Raw genomic sequence first — 16,588 nt, 5'->3', positions numbered from 1 at the left:
TCTTCTCCTCTGGCTTTTCCAATAATGATTTTACATCATCCGCTTTATCGGGGCTAGGAGTCTTCTCGTCTGGTTTTTCTAAAAGTGGTTTCACCTTGTCATCTTGGACGGAGCTGGGAGCCTTCTCGTCCGATTTTTCGAAAAGTGGTTTCACCTTGTCATCTTCGACAGGGCTCGGCACCTTCTCGTGGGGCTTTTCTAAAAGAGGCTTGGCCTTGTCGTCTTTGTCAGGGCTAGGCACCTTGTCTTCTGCCATATCCAATGATGGTTTTACCTCTTCTTCTTCAACCGGACTAGGAGTTTTCTCGTCTGGCTTTACGAATGATGGTTTTACCTCATCCACTTTATCTGGGCTAGGAACTTTCTCGTCTGGTTTTTCGAAAAGTGGTTTCACCTTGTCATCTTCGACAGGACTAGGCACCTTCTCGTCAGCCTTTTCTACAATATGTTTTGCCTTTTCATCTTTAGCAGGGCTAGGCATCTTCTCCTCTGGCTTATCCAATAATGATTTTACATCATCCACTTTATCGGGGCTAGGAGTCTTCTCGTCTGGTTTTTCTAAAAGTGGTTTCACCTTGTCATCTTGGACGGAGCTGGGAGCCTTCTCGTCCGATTTTTCGAAAAGTGGTTTCACCTTGTCATCGTCGACAGGGCTCGGCACCTTCTCGTCGGCCTTTTCTAAAAGATGTTTGGCCTTGTCGTCTTTGACAGGGCTAGGCACCTTGTCGTCTGCCTTTTCCAATGATGGTTTTACCTCTTCTTCTTCAACCGGACTAGGAGCTTTCTCGTCTGGTCTTACGAATGACGGTTTAACATCATCAATTTTATCGGGGCTAGGAGCCTTCTCGTCTGGTTTTTCGAAAAGTGGTTTCACCTTGTCATCTTCGACAGGGCTCGGCACCTTCTCGTCGGTCTTTTGTAAAAGAGGCTTGGCCTTGTCGTCTTTGTCAGGGCTAGGCACCTTGTCTTCTGCCTTTTCCAATGATAGTTTTACCTCTTTTTCTTCAACCGGACTTGGAGCTTTCTCGTCTGACTTTACGAATGATGGTTTTACCTCATCCACTTTATCGGGGCTAGGAGCCTTCTCGTCTGGTTTTTCTAAATGTGGTTTCACCTTGTCATCGTCGACAGGGCTCGGCACCTTGTCGTGGGCCTTTTCTAAAAGTTGTTTGGCCTTGTCGTCTTTGACAGGGCTAGGCACCTTGTCTTCTGCCTTTTTCAATGATGGTTTTACCTCTTTTTCTTCAACCGGACTTGGAGCTTTCTCGTCTGGCTTTACGAATGATGGTATTACATCATCCACATTATCGGGGCTAGGAGCCTTCTCGTCTGGTTTTTTTAAAAGTGGTTTCACCTTGTCATCTTCGACAGGGCTCGGCACCTTCTCGTCGGTCTTTTGTAAAAGAGGCTTGGCCTTGTCATCTTTAGCAGGGCTAGGCATCTTCTCCTCTGGCTTTTCCAATAATGATTTTACATCATCCACTTTATCTGGGCTAGGGGCCTTCTCGTCTGGTTTTTCTAAATGTGGTTTCACCTTGTCATCGTCGACAGGGCTCGGCACCTTCTCGTCGGCCTTTTGTAAAAGTGGTTTGGTCTTGTCGTCTTTGTCAGGGCTAGGCACCTTGTCTTCTGCCTTTTTCAATGATGGTTTTACCTCTTTTTCTTCAACCGGACTTGGAGCTTTCTCGTCTGGCTTTACGAATGATGGTTTTACAATATCCACTTTATCGGGGCTAGGAGCCTTCTCGTCTGGTTTTTCGAAAAGTGGTTTCACCTTGTCATCTTCGACAGGGCTCGGCACCTTCTCGTCGGTCTTTTGTAAAAGAGGCTTGGCCTTGTCGTCTTTGTCAGGGCTAGGCACCTTGTCTTCTGCCTTTTCCAATGATGGTTTTACCTCTTTTTCTTCAACCGGACTTGGAGCTTTCTCGTCTGTCTTTACGAATGATGGTTTTACATCATCCACTTTATCGGGGCTAGGAGCCTTCTCGTCTGGTTTTTCGAAAAGTGGTTTCACCTTGTCATCTTCGACAGGGCTCGGCACCTTCTCGTCGGTCTTTTGTAAAAGAGGCTTGGCCTTGTCGTCTTTGTCAGGGCTAGGCACCTTGTCTTCTGCCTTTTCCAATGATGGTTTTACCTCTTTTTCTTCAACCGGACTTGGAGCTTTCTCGTCTGGCTTTACGAATGATGGTTTTACATCATCCACTTTATCGGGGCTAGGAGCCTTCTCTTCTGGTTTTTCTAAAAGTGGTTTCACCTTGTCATCTTCGACAGGGCTCGGCACCTTCTCGTCGGCCTTTTGTAAAAGTGGTTTGGCCTTGTCGTCTTTGCCAGGGCTAGGCACCTTGTCTTCTGCCTTTTCCAATGATGGTTTTACCTCTTTTTCTTCTACCGGACTTGGAGCTTTCTCGTCTGGCTTTACGAATGATGGTTTTACAATATCCACTTTATCGGGGCTAGGAGCCTTCTCGTCTGGTTTTTCGAAAAGTGGTTTCACCTTGTCATCTTCGACAGGGCTCGGCACCTTCTCGTCGGTCTTTTGTAAAAGAGGCTTGGCCTTGTCGTCTTTGTCAGGGCTAGGCACCTTGTCTTCTGCCTTTTCCAATGATGGTTTTACCTCTTTTTCTTCAACCGGACTTGAAGCTTTCTCGTCTGGCCTAACGAATGATGATTTTACATCATCTACTTTATCGGGGCTAGGAACCTTCTCGTCTGGTTTTTCTAAAAGTGGTTTCACCTTGTCATCTTCGACAGGGCTCGGCACCTTCTCGTGGGGCTTTTCTAAAAGAGGCTTGGCCTTGTCGTCTTTGTCAGGGCTAGGCACCTTGTCTTCTGCCATATCCAATGATGGTTTTACCTCTTTTTCTTCAACCGGACTTGGAGCTTTCTCGTCTGGCTTTACGAATGATGGTTTTACAATATCCACTTTATCGGGGCTAGGAGCCTTCTCGTCTGGTTTTTCGAAAAGTGGTTTCACCTTGTCATCTTCGACAGGGCTCGGCACCTTCTCGTCGGTCTTTTGTAAAAGAGGCTTGGCCTTGTCGTCTTTGTCAGGGCTAGGCACCTTGTCTTCTGCCTTTTCCAATGATGGTTTTACCTCTTTTTCTTCAACCGGACTTGGAGCTTTCTCGTCTGGCTTTACGAATGATGGTTTTACATCATCTACTTTATCGGGGCTAGGAGCCTTCTCGTCAGGTTTTTCTAAAAGTGGTTTCACCTTGTCATCTTCGACAGGGCTCAGCACCTTCTCGTGGGCCTTTTCTAAAAGATGTTTGGCCTTGTCGTCTTTGACAGGGCTAGGCACCTTGTCGTCTGCCTTTTCCAATGATGGTTTTACATCTTCTTCTTCAACCGGACTAGGAGCTTTCTCGTCTGGTCTTACGAATGATGGTTTAACATCATCAACTTTATCGGGGCTAGGAGCCTTCTCGTCTGGTGTTTCGAAAAGTGGTTTCACCTTGTCATCTTCGACAGGGCTCGGCACCTTCTCGTCGGTCTTTTGTAAAAGAGGCTTGGCCTTGTCGTCTTTGTCAGGGCTAGGCACCTTGTCTTCTGCCTTTTCCAATGATGGTTTTACCTCTTTTTCTTCAACCGGACTTGGAGCTTTCTCGTCTGTCTTTACGAATGATGGTTTTACATCATCTACTTTATCGGGGCTAGGAGCCTTCTCGTCTGGTTTTTCTAAAAGTGGTTTCACCTTGTCATCTTCGCCAGGGCTCAGCACCTTCTCGTGGGCCTTTTCTAAAAGATGTTTGGCCTTGTCGTCTTTGACAGGGCTAGGCACCTTGTCGTCTGCCTTTTCCAATGATGGTTTTACATCTTCTTCTTCAACCGGACTAGGAGCTTTCTCGTCTGGTCTTACGAATGATGGTTTAACATCATCAAATTTATCGGGGCTAGGAGCCTTCTCGTCTGGTTTTTCGAAAAGTGGTTTCACCTTGTCATCTTCGACAGGGCTCGGCACCTTCTCGTCGGTCTTTTGTAAAAGAGGCTTGGCCTTGTCGTCTTTGTCAGGGCTAGGCACCTTGTCTTCTGCCTTTTCCAATGATGGTTTTACCTCTTTTTCTTCAACCGGACTTGGAGCTTTCTCGTCTGGCTTAACGAATGATGGTTTTACATCATCCACTTTATCGGGGCTAGGAGCCTTCTCTTCTGGTTTTTCTAAAAGTGGTTTCACCTTGTCATCTTCGACAGGGCTCGGCACCTTCTCGTCGGCCTTTTGTAAAAGTGGTTTGGCCTTGTCGTCTTTGCCAGGGCTAGGCACCTTGTCTTCTGCCTTTTCCAATGATGGTTTTACCTCTTTTTCTTCTACCGGACTTGGAGCTTTCTCGTCTGGCTTTACGAATGATGGTTTTACAATATCCACTTTATCGGGGCTAGGAGCCTTCTCTTCTGGTTTTTCTAAAAGTGGTTTCACCTTGTCATCTTCGACAGGGCTCGGCACCTTCTCGTCGGCCTTTTGTAAAAGTGGTTTGGCCTTGTCGTCTTTGCCAGGGCTAGGCACCTTGTCTTCTGCCTTTTCCAATGATGGTTTTACCTCTTTTTCTTCTACCGGACTTGGAGCTTTCTCGTCTGGCTTTACGAATGATGGTTTTACAATATCCACTTTATCGGGGCTAGGAGCCTTCTCTTCTGGTTTTTCTAAAAGTGGTTTCACCTTGTCATCTTCGACAGGGCTCGGCACCTTCTCGTCGGCCTTTTGTAAAAGTGGTTTGGCCTTGTCGTCTTTGCCAGGGCTAGGCACCTTGTCTTCTGCCTTTTCCAATGATGGTTTTACCTCTTTTTCTTCTACCGGACTTGGAGCTTTCTCGTCTGTCTTTACGAATGATGGTTTTACATCATCTACTTTATCGGGGCTAGGAGCCTTCTCGTCTGGTTTTTCTAAAAGTGATTTCACCTTGTCATCTTCGCCAGGGCTCAGCACCTTCTCGTGGGCCTTTTCTAAAAGATGTTTGGCCTTGTCGTCTTTGACAGGGCTAGGCACCTTGTCGTCTGCCTTTTCCAATGATGGTTTTACATCTTCTTCTTCAACCGGACTAGGAGCTTTCTCGTCTGGTCTTACGAATGATGGTTTAACATCATCAACTTTATCGGGGCTAGGAGCCTTCTCGTCTGGTTTTTCGAAAAGTGGTTTCACCTTGTCATCTTCGACAGGGCTCGGTACCTTCTCGTCGGTCTTTTGTAAAAGAGGCTTGGCCTTGTCGTCTTTGTCAGGGCTAGGCACCTTGTCTTCTGCCTTTTCCAATGATGGTTTTACCTCTTTTTCTTCAACCGGACTTGGAGCTTTCTCGTCTGGCTTAACGAATGATGGTTTTACATCATCCACTTTATCGGGGCTAGGAGCCTTCTCTTCTGGTTTTTCTAAAAGTGGTTTCACCTTGTCATCTTCGACAGGGCTCGGCACCTTCTCGTCGGCCTTTTGTAAAAGTGGTTTGGCCTTGTCGTCTTTGCCAGGGCTAGGCACCTTGTCTTCTGCCTTTTCCAATGATGGTTTTACCTCTTTTTCTTCTACCGGACTTGGAGCTTTCTCGTCTGGCTTTACGAATGATGGTTTTACAATATCCACTTTATCGGGGCTAGGAGCCTTCTCGTCTGGTTTTTCGAAAAGTGGTTTCACCTTGTCATCTTCGACAGGGCTCGGCACCTTCTCGTCGGTCTTTTGTAAAAGAGGCTTGGCCTTGTCGTCTTTGTCAGGGCTAGGCACCTTGTCTTCTGCCTTTTCCAATGATGGTTTTACCTCTTTTTCTTCAACCGGACTTGGAGCTTTCTCGTCTGTCTTTACGAATGATGGTTTTACATCATCTACTTTATCGGGGCTAGGAGCCTTCTCGTCTGGTTTTTCTAAAAGTGATTTCACCTTGTCGTCTTCGCCAGGGCTCAGCACCTTCTCGTGGGCCTTTTCTAAAAGATGTTTGGCCTTGTCGTCTTTGACAGGGCTAGGCACCTTGTCGTCTGCCTTTTCCAATGATGGTTTTACATCTTCTTCTTCAACCGGACTAGGAGCTTTCTCGTCTGGTCTTACGAATGATGGTTTAACATCATCAACTTTATCGGGGCTAGGAGCCTTCTCGTCTGGTTTTTCGAAAAGTGGTTTCACCTTGTCATCTTCGACAGGGCTCGGCACCTTCTCGTCGGTCTTTTGTAAAAGAGGCTTGGCCTTGTCGTCTTTGTCAGGGCTAGGCACCTTGTCTTCTGCCTTTTCCAATGATGGTTTTACCTCTTTTTCTTCAACCGGACTTGGAGCTTTCTCGTCTGGCTTAACGAATGCTGGTTTTACATCATCCACTTTATCGGGGCTAGGAGCCTTCTCTTCTGGTTTTTCTAAAAGTGGTTTCACCTTGTCATCTTCGACAGGGCTCGGCACCTTCTCGTCGGCCTTTTGTAAAAGTGGTTTGGCCTTGTCGTCTTTGCCAGGGCTAGGCACCTTGTCTTCTGCCTTTTCCAATGATGGTTTTACCTCTTTTTCTTCTACCGGACTTGGAGCTTTCTCGTCTGGCTTTACGAATGATGGTTTTACAATATCCACTTTATCGGGGCTAGGAGCCTTCTCGTCTGGTTTTTCGAAAAGTGGTTTCACCTTGTCATCTTCGACAGGGCTCGGCACCTTCTCGTCGGTCTTTTGTAAAAGAGGCTTGGCCTTGTCGTCTTTGTCAGGGCTAGGCACCTTGTCTTCTGCCTTTTCCAATGATGGTTTTACCTCTTTTTCTTCAACCGGACTTGGAGCTTTCTCGTCTGGCTTTACGAATGATGGTTTTACATCATCTACTTTATCGGGGCTAGGAGCCTTCTCGTCAGGTTTTTCTAAAAGTGGTTTCACCTTGTCATCTTCGACAGGGCTCAGCACCTTCTCGTGGGCCTTTTCTAAAAGATGTTTGGCCTTGTCGTCTTTGACAGGGCTAGGCACCTTGTCGTCTGCCTTTTCCAATGATGGTTTTACATCTTCTTCTTCAACCGGACTAGGAGCTTTCTCGTCTGGTCTTACGAATGATGGTTTAACATCATCAACTTTATCGGGGCTAGGAGCCTTCTCGTCTGGTGTTTCGAAAAGTGGTTTCACCTTGTCATCTTCGACAGGGCTCGGCACCTTCTCGTGGGGCTTTTCTAAAAGAGGCTTGGCCTTGTCGTCTTTGTCAGGGCTAGGAACCTTGTCTTCTGCCTTTTCCAATGATGGTTTTACCTCTTTTTCTTCAACCGGACTTGGAGCTTTCTCGTCTGTCTTTACGAATGATGGTTTTACATCATCTACTTTATCGGGGCTAGGAGCCTTCTCGTCTGGTTTTTCTAAAAGTGGTTTCACCTTGTCATCTTCGCCAGGGCTCAGCACCTTCTCGTGGGCCTTTTCTAAAAGATGTTTGGCCTTGTCGTCTTTGACAGGGCTAGGCACCTTGTCGTCTTCCTTTTCCAATGATGGTTTTACATCTTCTTCTTCAACCGGACTAGGAGCTTTCTCGTCTGGTCTTACGAATGATGGTTTAACATCATCAACTTTATCGGGGCTAGGAGCCTTCTCGTCTGGTGTTTCGAAAAGTGGTTTCACCTTGTCATCTTCGACAAGGCTAGGCACCTTCTCGTCGGCCTTATCTAAAATATGTTTTGCCTTGTCATCTTCGACAGGGCTCGGCACCTTCTCGTCGGCCTTTTGTAAAAGTGGTTTGGCCTTGTCGTCTTTGCCAGGGCTAGGCACCTTGTCTTCTGCCTTTTCCAATGATGGTTTAACCTCTTTTTCTTCAACCGGACTTGGAGCTTTCTCGTCTGGCTTTACGAATGATGGTTTTACAATATCCACTTTATCGGGGCTAGGAGCTTTCTCGTCTGGTTTTTCGAAAAGTGGTTTCACCTTGTCATCTTCGACAAGGCTATGCACCTTCTCGTCGGCCTTATCTAAAATATGTTTTGCCTTGTCATCTTTAGCAGGGCTAGGCATCTTCTCCTCTGGCTTTTCCAATAATGATTTTACATCATCCACTTTATCGGAGCTAGGAGTCTTCTCGTCTGGTTTTTCTAAAAGTGGTTTCACCTTGTCATCTTGGACGGGGCTGGGAGCCTTCTCGTCCGATTTTTCGAAAAGTGGTTTCACCTTGTCATCTTGGACGGGGCTGGGAGCCTTCTCGTCCGATTTTTCGAAAAGTGCTTTCACCTTGTCATCTTCGACAGGGCTCGGCACCTTCTCGTCGGCCTTTTGTAAAAGTGGTTTGGCCTTGTCGTCTTTGCCAGGGCTAGGCACCTTGTCTTCTGCCTTTTCCAATGATGGTTTTACCTCTTTTTCTTCAACCGGACTTGGAGCTTTCTCGTCTGGCTTTACGAATGATGGTTTTACAATATCCACTTTATCGGGGCTAGGAGCCTTCTCGTCTGGTTTTTCGAAAAGTGGTTTCACCTTGTCATCTTCGACAGGGCTCGGCGACTTCTCGTCGGTCTTTTGTAAAAGAGGCTTTGCCTTGTCGTCTTTGTCAGGGCTAGGCACCTTGTCTTCTGCCTTTTCCAATGATGGTTTTACCTCTTTTTCTTCAACCGGACTTGGAGCTTTCTCGTCTGGCTTTACGAATGATGGTTTTACCTCATCCACTTTATCTGGGCTAGGAGCTTTCTTGTCTGGTTTTTCTAAAAGTGGCTTCACCTCGTCATCTTTGACAGGGCTCGGCACCTTCTCGTCGGCCTTTTCTAAAAGTGGTTTGGCCTTGTCGTCTTTGACAGGGCTAGGCACCTTGTCGTCTGCCTTTTCCAATGATGGTTTTACCTCTTCTTCTTCAACCGGACTAGGAGCTTTCTCGTCTGGCCTTACGAATGATGGTTTTACCTCATCCACTTTATCTGGGCTAGGAGCTTTCTCGTCTGGTTTTTCGAAAAGTGGTTTCACCTTGTCATCTTCGACAGGGCTCGGCACCTTCTCGTCGGTCTTTTGTAAAAGAGGCTTGGCCTTGTCGTCTTTGTCAGGGCTAGGCACCTTGTCTTCTGCCTTTTCCAATGATGGTTTTACCTCTTTTTCTTCAACCGGACTTGGAGCTTTCTCGTCTGGCTTTACGAATGATGGTTTTACATCATCCACTTTATCGGGGCTAGGAGCCTTCTCGTCTGGTTTTTCGAAAAGTGGTTTCACCTTGTCATCTTCGACAGGGCTCGGCACCTTCTCGTCGGCCTTTTGTAAAAGTGGTTTGGCCTTGTCGTCTTTGTCAGGGCTAGGCACCTTGTCTTCTGCCTTTTCCAATGATGGTTTTACCTCTTTTTCTTCAACCGGACTTGGAGCTTTCTCGTCTGGCTTTACGAATGATGGTTTTACCTGATCCACTTTATCTGGGCTAGGAGCTTTCTCGTCTGGTTTTTCTAAAAGTGGCTTCACCTCGTCATCTTTGACAGGGCTCGGCACCTTCTCGTCGGCCTTTTCTAAAAGTGGTTTGGCCTTGTCGTCTTTGACAGGGCTAGGCACCTTGTCGTCTGCCTTTTCCAATGATGGTTTTACCTCTTCTTCTTCAACCGGACTAGGAGCTTTCTCGTCTGGCCTTACGAATGATGGTTTTACCTCATCCACTTTATCTGGGCTAGGAGCTTTCTCGTCTGGTTTTTCGAAAAGTGGTTTCACCTTGTCATCTTCGACAAGGCTAGGCACCTTCTCGTCAGCCTTATCTAAAATATGTTTTGCCTTGTCTTCTTTAGCAGGGCTAGGCATCTTCTCCTCTGGCATTTCCAATAATGATTTTACATCATCCACTTTATCGGGGCTAGGAGTCTTCTCGTCTGGTTTTTCTAAAAGTGGTTTCACCTTGTCATCTTGGACGGGGCTGGGAGCCTTCTCGTCCGATTTTTCGAAAAGTGGTTTCACCTTGTCATCTTGGACGGGGCTGGGAGCCTTCTCGTCCGATTTTTCGAAAAGTGGCTTTACCTTGTCACCTTCGACAGGGCTAGGAACCTTCTTGTCGGCCTTTTCTAATATATGTTTCGCCTTGTCATCTTTAGCAGGGCTAGGCATCTTCTCCTCTGGCTTTTCCAATAATGATTTTACATCATGCACTTTATCGGGGCTAGGAGCTTTCTCGTCTGGTTTTTCTAAAAGTGGTTTCACCTTGTCATCTTGTTTGGGGCTGGGAGCCTTCTCGTCCGGTTTTTCGAAAAGTGGCTTCACCTTGTCACCTTCGACAGGGCTAGGCACTTTCTCGTCTGGCTTTTCTAAAAGTGGTTTACTCTTGTCATATTGGCCAGGGCTAGGCAACTTGTCTTCTGCCTTTTCCATTGATGGTTGTACCTCTTCATTTTTATCAGGGCTTGGAGCCTCCTCCCCTAGTTTTTCTAATAGTGGTTTCATCTTTTCATCTTTGACAGGGCTAGGCGTCTTCTCGTCGGCCATTTCCAAAGATGGTTTTACCTCTACTTCCACTGGACTAGGAGCTTTCTCGTCTAGCTTTAGCAATGATAGTTTTATTTCATCCACTTTATCTGGGCTAGAAGCCTTTTTGTCTGGTTTTTCATATAGTGGTTTTACCTTGTCATCTTTGACGGGGCTAGGAACCTTCTCGTCTGGTTTTTCTAAAAGAGTTTTCACCTTGTCATCTTTGACGGGGCTAGGAGCCTTCTCGTCTGGTTTTTCAAAAAGTGGTTTCACCTTGTCATCTTCGACAGGGCTTGGCACTTTTTCGTCGGGCTTGTCTAAAAGTTGTATCTCCTTGTCTCCTGTGACTGGGCTAGGCACCTTCTTCACTTGCTTTTCCGTTACGGGTTTTGTTTTGTCGTCTTTAATCTGGCTTGGCGCCTTCTCATATGGTTTTGCAAATGATGGTTTTACCTCATCCTCTATAACGGGGCTAGCAGCCTTCTCTTCTCGTTTATCAAATGATAGTTTTACTTCTTCTGCTTTCATAGGGCTAGGTGTCTTCTCGTCTCGTTTTTCTAGAAGCGGTTTTTCCTTGACATCTTCGATCACCTTCACTTCTGCCTTTTCGAGTCCAAGTTTTTCTTTGCCTTCTTTAACTGGACCAGGTAACTTCTCTTCTGGCTTTTCCAATGATGGTTTTAATTCTTCATCTTTAATCGGGCTAGGAGTCTTCTCCACAGGCTTTTCCAATGATAGTTTTACTTCAACAACTTTATCGGGACTAGGTGCCTTTTTATCAGATTTTTCGAATGCTGGTTTTACCTGTTCTCCTTCAACGGAGCTAGGAGTCTTCTCGTCTGGTTTTACTACAAGGAATTCTGACATAACGTCTGTGACAGGGCTAGTCACCGCTTTCTTTTCGATTACGGGTTTTTCTTTATCGTCTTTAATAGAGCTCGGTATCTTCTCGTCTGGTTTGTCGAATGGTGATTTTACCTCGATTTCTTTTACGGGACTAGGCGTCTTTTCGTCTGGCTTTACGAAATTTAGTTTATCTTTGTCTTCTTTAACTGGGCTAGGAGTTTTTCCATCCAACTTTTCTAATATAGGTTGTATCATGTCATCCTTAGCACTATTGAGTTGCTTCTGAATTGAATGAATATCAGGTAAAATAGGTGATTCTGATATATTTGGAACAGTCTTCTTTGATGATATAATAATTTTAACAAGTTTTTCATTTGAGATTCGTTTTGTTATTGTATTAAAATCTCCTATGTATGTTGTTGTTGTTGCAATTGTTTCAACGTCTGTTTCTGATAAATTGATTTCTCTCTTTGTTTCGATTGTTGTTTTTAATTTCCTCCTTAATCTCATTTGGTTTGTTATGATTTCCTTAATTATATTTATATTGGATTTTTCTATAATTAATTTTTCATTAATTTTTATTTCTCTTTTCATGTTTTGTTCGACAATTGTAGTATCTTCTTTAATGTTGAAACGTCTTATTTCAGATATAATTTTGTCGTCAATGTCACTTAATACTGTATTTCCGTCTATATCAGTAGTCGACGATCCATCAGGACGGCTATTGGTTATTGTGGTTATTGTGATTGTTTTTAATTTTCTGATTATTCCAAATCTATCAGCATATTTTGTTTTGATCACCCTTGTGGTAGTTGTCCGAACGATTAAAATATGTTCTTCATGTATGTTTTCTGATTTCATATCGTAATTATCACTTGGCTCTCCCTGTACGGAATATTCACCAAGTATTTCTTCAATTTCTCTCTGTGACGAAAGTAAAGCTATCATATACGTTTCAAGTAATTTGATAGAATCTAACATTTTTTTGCTATCTGTTTCATGAATCAATTTCTTTACTTCAACGGATTTTTCTGCAATTGGTTTTTCAGACAAAATGCCTTCATCGAGAGATTTGTCAGTCTTTTTTGTAAAAAGTCCTTTGGCCTTAGTGAGTTTTTCATCAAATTTATTCATAAAACTACTTATCATAGATTTACTTTCTTTTTTTTTCTCTTCTTGTTTAATTTGTTTAACTTCATCACCATCGATTTTTTTATTTGTTTCTTCATCTGTCAAAGATTCCCTTATATCTTTTTCTAAACTTACTTGCTTTTCATCAAGTTTGTCAGAAACGATATTGGGCTTTTGTTTTAATTTGTCATCAAATTCATTAGGCTTTGTTGTATCTTTTATGTCTTGTATTAAATCAGGACTTGGTATTTTCTCTAATTCTCTTGAAGTTATGTGAGTTAAAAGAGGGGATTCTTTTTTAACATCGATATGTAAAGGTATGTGATAAGTGTCGTGCTTTGTCGTGTCAGCAACATCATCTTCTAGTTTCTCTTTTTCCTCAGAAACAAGTTCTTTTTCAAGAACTTTAGTGAGTGAATCTTGTTCCGTTGGTAGGATTGATGAATCGATGGCAATATTTTCTTTAATATCCGGTTTAACTATATCTTTTTCCGAATGCTTACGGAGATACTGTTTCTCTTGTTGTTTTTCACGGCTTGTAGTTTCTAAATTTCCAGTGATTTCTTTTTGATCCTCTTTTTTCTTTAGATCAGCAATTCTTTCTTCAAGTTTTTCAAGTGTTTTAGCAGAATCTAAGGTGACACTTAGCCTTTTTTCACTTTGTAAATCAGTGATATTTTTATTTGATTCAATTAATGGAAGTTCATCTAAAACATTGAGAGAAACAATCTTGTCTTTTGTTGCAGGTGTGTCAAGAGCAAAACCGTTAATTTGGGTTGTGACCGGTTTTATAATAGAATCGACCTGAGATGAAACTTTTTCAAAGTCCTGTTGCATTATTAAACTGTCTTTGTCGTCCATACGTTCGCGTTTTATTTTCTTTCCTTCACTAAGAACGGTTTTATCGGAAACATCGCTGATATCTTCAGATGTTACAGATCGTGCAGGTGACACTTCTTTTCGAGTTTTCTTTTCCTTCTCTGATACACGTTGTATTTGTTTGGTGTCCCTTTCTTTTATACCATCTGATTTCAACTGTTCGCTAATACCTGATGCAATTGTAACTTGTTCATCAGTTGCTCTTTCTTCTTTTAAGAAAATTGATGTTGTTTCAATTGCCTCTTCATCTCCAATATTTATTTTGCTAAATATTTCTGGAGATTTTCGCAGCATCGGCGATTTTTCAGCTATTAGTTCCTCCAAGCTTTTATCAGATTTTAACACTTCGGCTACATCTGCAACGATCTTTTCAACATCCTTCGGACTAAGTAAAGGTTTATCGATTGCTTCTAATTTACTCGCTTCTTCTATTTCTTTTTCTACATCTTCTGGTATCGATGGTATTTTTTCAGGCATTGAAGAAATGTCTTCAATAATAATTATGTCATCTTTATTTGGTGAATCTACCGTTGTGATATGAGTTTCACGTAATTTTTCTGTAAATTGACCATAGTCAAAAGCAGAGCCTTCATACTCTTTGACTGCTTTTAAATCTTTCCCAGGCAATAAAGTAGCCTTCATTTGATCATGATACATTGGGGATTCTGGAGCAGAGCCAGGTGTAACTGTAACCAATTCTGCATGAGACGGACGTTGAACAGTTTTAACAATGACATCTTGAATAGTTTCTTTATAGGCTATTTCTTTATCAACTAGTGGTAAGTCTTTGGGTATTTTTACATGATCTAAGCCAATTTCTATTCTACGCTTATAATCATCTTCAGTTGGTGTTTTTTTCTCTTCGTATGTTTGATAATCTACTTCTTCATGTAATGGTAAGTCTGCGACTTCATCCGGTGTTTTTACGATTTCTCTAATAGGCGCAGGTAAAGTTGTAATTTTAGGACTTTTTTCTAAAGACATCGGCTTTTGAATGTCAATTTGATTTCGCGTTGGTAAGATTTCTTTAGTTTCTTCTTTAATATATTTTTCTTCAACATGCTGATCTTCCTTGATCTCGTCTAACGGTATTCGTTCATCTTCAGGAAGAGTAGGCGCAGTTGTGGCACCAGACTCAACAGTTGTTGATATTTTTTCGTCTAGGTGTGTTTCTTGTATAATATTTTCAAGAGAATCCTTAGGTTTGATAAGGCCACTTTTACTATCAGAGGTTTTCTTTTCACTGCTTATATCTTGTTTCTCTTCTACACTTACAGAATGATCTTTTGATTCGATCTCTTTACTTTCTTTTTCAGTAACCGTTTCAGGTTTTATTTTGACCGCCTCAATATCATCTTTTTCAATCTTTTGCTTTTCAGATTCTTCTTTGTCTTTTATGTGTTTATGTAATTCATCTTCTTTATCATGACTACTATCTCGATCTGCTATCGATTCTTCCGTATATTGGTCAACTTCTTCTTTTTCAATAATTAGATATTCTTCTTCAAATTCACCATCAGCAGTAGTTTCAGTTTTGACGTCATCTAATAAACAAGTAATTTTCTCTATGTCAGACCTTCCAACAAACTCAATTTTTTCGTCTGCTTCGCTATCTCTATTAAAAACTGCTTCAATTTCCCTGACAATTTCTTGTTCTTCCCTCTCGTCTAACTCTTGTTGCTTAATGTCATCAAGAGATCTTGATGTTTCTTCATCAGATTTTTTAGCATCTTTTAATATGTCTTCATAATTCACTCTCTGAAGACCTTTTAACTTTGAAGTATCAGATTTGACAGATTTAATTGACTTAGTAGGACTTTTTGATGCTTTAATTCCTTTGATAGGCGAAGCTAAGGGTCTTGGCCGACGTGAAATTGGTTCACGTTTTGTTTTTGTATCTTTCTTATCGGAAACTTTTTGTGTTAGATCTCGTTTAGGAGATGAAGATTGCTTGTATTTGGATTCAAGTACACGTCTGTTATTTGCTTCTTTCATGCTTTTAGCAGGAGTGCTCCCTGGACTTACTTTTCTAGTTTTTATCTTAATTTTATCCTTTGCTATTGTTGTAGTGGTTTTGGTATCTATTATTTTCTTTGGTGTTGTAGGGGGAGACTTTTTGTCATCTGTGATTATTTTTTTGTCTATTGAACTTAATGTTGATTTTTTCTCAGCCGTCTTGAGTAGTGCTCGATGACTAACCTTACTTTTAGCCACTGATGACGTTATTGAATCAATTTTCATTCTATCTGTTTTTTTCCGAGGTTCAGATTTTAATTTGCTATCCGTTTCTAATTTCTTTATTTCCGAAGTTTTATAAATAGTATCTTTAACTTCATCAGCCTTATCAATACGTTTTAATTTCTTATCCAAGACTTTTTTCTTTGTATCCTTCTTCTTTGATAAGCCATCTATTACGGTGCTTTCATACTGAGCAAATTTATCGTCTAATTTTGTATCAACTCTAGCAGTTATAGCATCTTTTAAAACTGATTCAATTTTTTTATCTTCAGTGTCAGCTAGTTCACTTAATAATTTATTGTCGATTATATTTTTAGAATATGTTTCATCTTTCGTTAGCTTTGAATGATCCACCTCAGAAACTTTATCATCTTTCTTTTCTGTGACAGTACTCTTTTCTTTACTAACTTTCGTTGAAGCTTGCTTTGTTGTTTTTGTGGAAGTTATTGTGGCAGACGGTACTGAGACAGGTAGCATTTGACGGCCTGTATATGTAGGGTGCTGTAGAAATTCTAAGTGTCTTAACCTTTCAAGTCCTTCAAAAATTTTGTGCTGTGGGGTTGACCCAGGAAACATTATTCTTGTAATTGTATCGTCAGGGTTAGCCGGCCGCCATACTAACAATGCACATATTGATACTAAATTAGGAATAGGAAAATTGAATTGTCCAGATATATTGGCCCCTTCAAAAAGTTTTTGTTCACTGTTATGCCACCTCTTTAGAAACTCTCGAACATATTTAGAGTCCTTGGACGGATTAAGCACATACATATCTAAGGTCCCTGAAAAAAAAAATCATTGTTTTAATATTAATAAAATAATAAAATAAGATGAAAAATAACATACTGATTTGTTTAAAAAAAAATAAACAGTTCTTACATAATACATCCAAAAATATTATGTATTTAGATGTGTTGAGTTACATTCTGACAAAAACTTGATAGTAAGTATTGACTATAAATATGATTATACGGTCAAATATGTATGTCTTATCCCTTATGTCTGTGATATCACTGACTCATTAAGGCTTTAAGCTGAATCACGGTTACATTAAGTATTGCTATATGGTGTTGATGATCCAGACTTTGCAAAAAGTAATTCATGGTGTTAAATACATATTCCGCGACTAACTAACTTTATTAGAATGATAGCAAATAGGGATAATTCAGAAAGTAT

At 41.9% G+C, this 16,588-nt stretch overlaps 1 protein-coding gene across 1 annotated transcript in view; it reads right to left on the bottom strand.

Moving 5' to 3' along the window:
• Positions 1-16,588, bottom strand: part of LOC125067933 (microtubule-associated protein futsch-like) — a 132,708-nt gene that overhangs the window by 19,280 nt on the left and 96,840 nt on the right. The window contains exons 8-19 of the mRNA XM_047676831.1: positions 10,499-16,194; positions 10,123-10,438; positions 9,815-9,882; positions 8,954-9,574; positions 8,162-8,893; positions 7,955-8,101; positions 6,275-7,174; positions 5,234-6,214; positions 1,502-5,173; positions 1,235-1,381; positions 662-1,114; positions 122-433 (exon numbers count right to left, since the gene is read on the bottom strand). Coding sequence (XP_047532787.1) covers positions 122-433; positions 662-1,114; positions 1,235-1,381; positions 1,502-5,173; positions 5,234-6,214; positions 6,275-7,174; positions 7,955-8,101; positions 8,162-8,893; positions 8,954-9,574; positions 9,815-9,882; positions 10,123-10,438; positions 10,499-16,194 — 14,045 coding nt within the window. The remainder of the gene's footprint in view (positions 1-121; positions 434-661; positions 1,115-1,234; positions 1,382-1,501; positions 5,174-5,233; positions 6,215-6,274; positions 7,175-7,954; positions 8,102-8,161; positions 8,894-8,953; positions 9,575-9,814; positions 9,883-10,122; positions 10,439-10,498; positions 16,195-16,588) is intronic.

This window comes from Vanessa atalanta, chromosome 12 (genome assembly GCF_905147765.1).
Source record: "Vanessa atalanta chromosome 12, ilVanAtal1.2, whole genome shotgun sequence".
Lineage (NCBI taxonomy): Eukaryota > Metazoa > Arthropoda > Insecta > Lepidoptera > Nymphalidae > Vanessa > Vanessa atalanta.
Note: the sequence above shows the minus strand (reverse complement) of the source record. Positions and strands in the feature narration are given on the sequence as shown.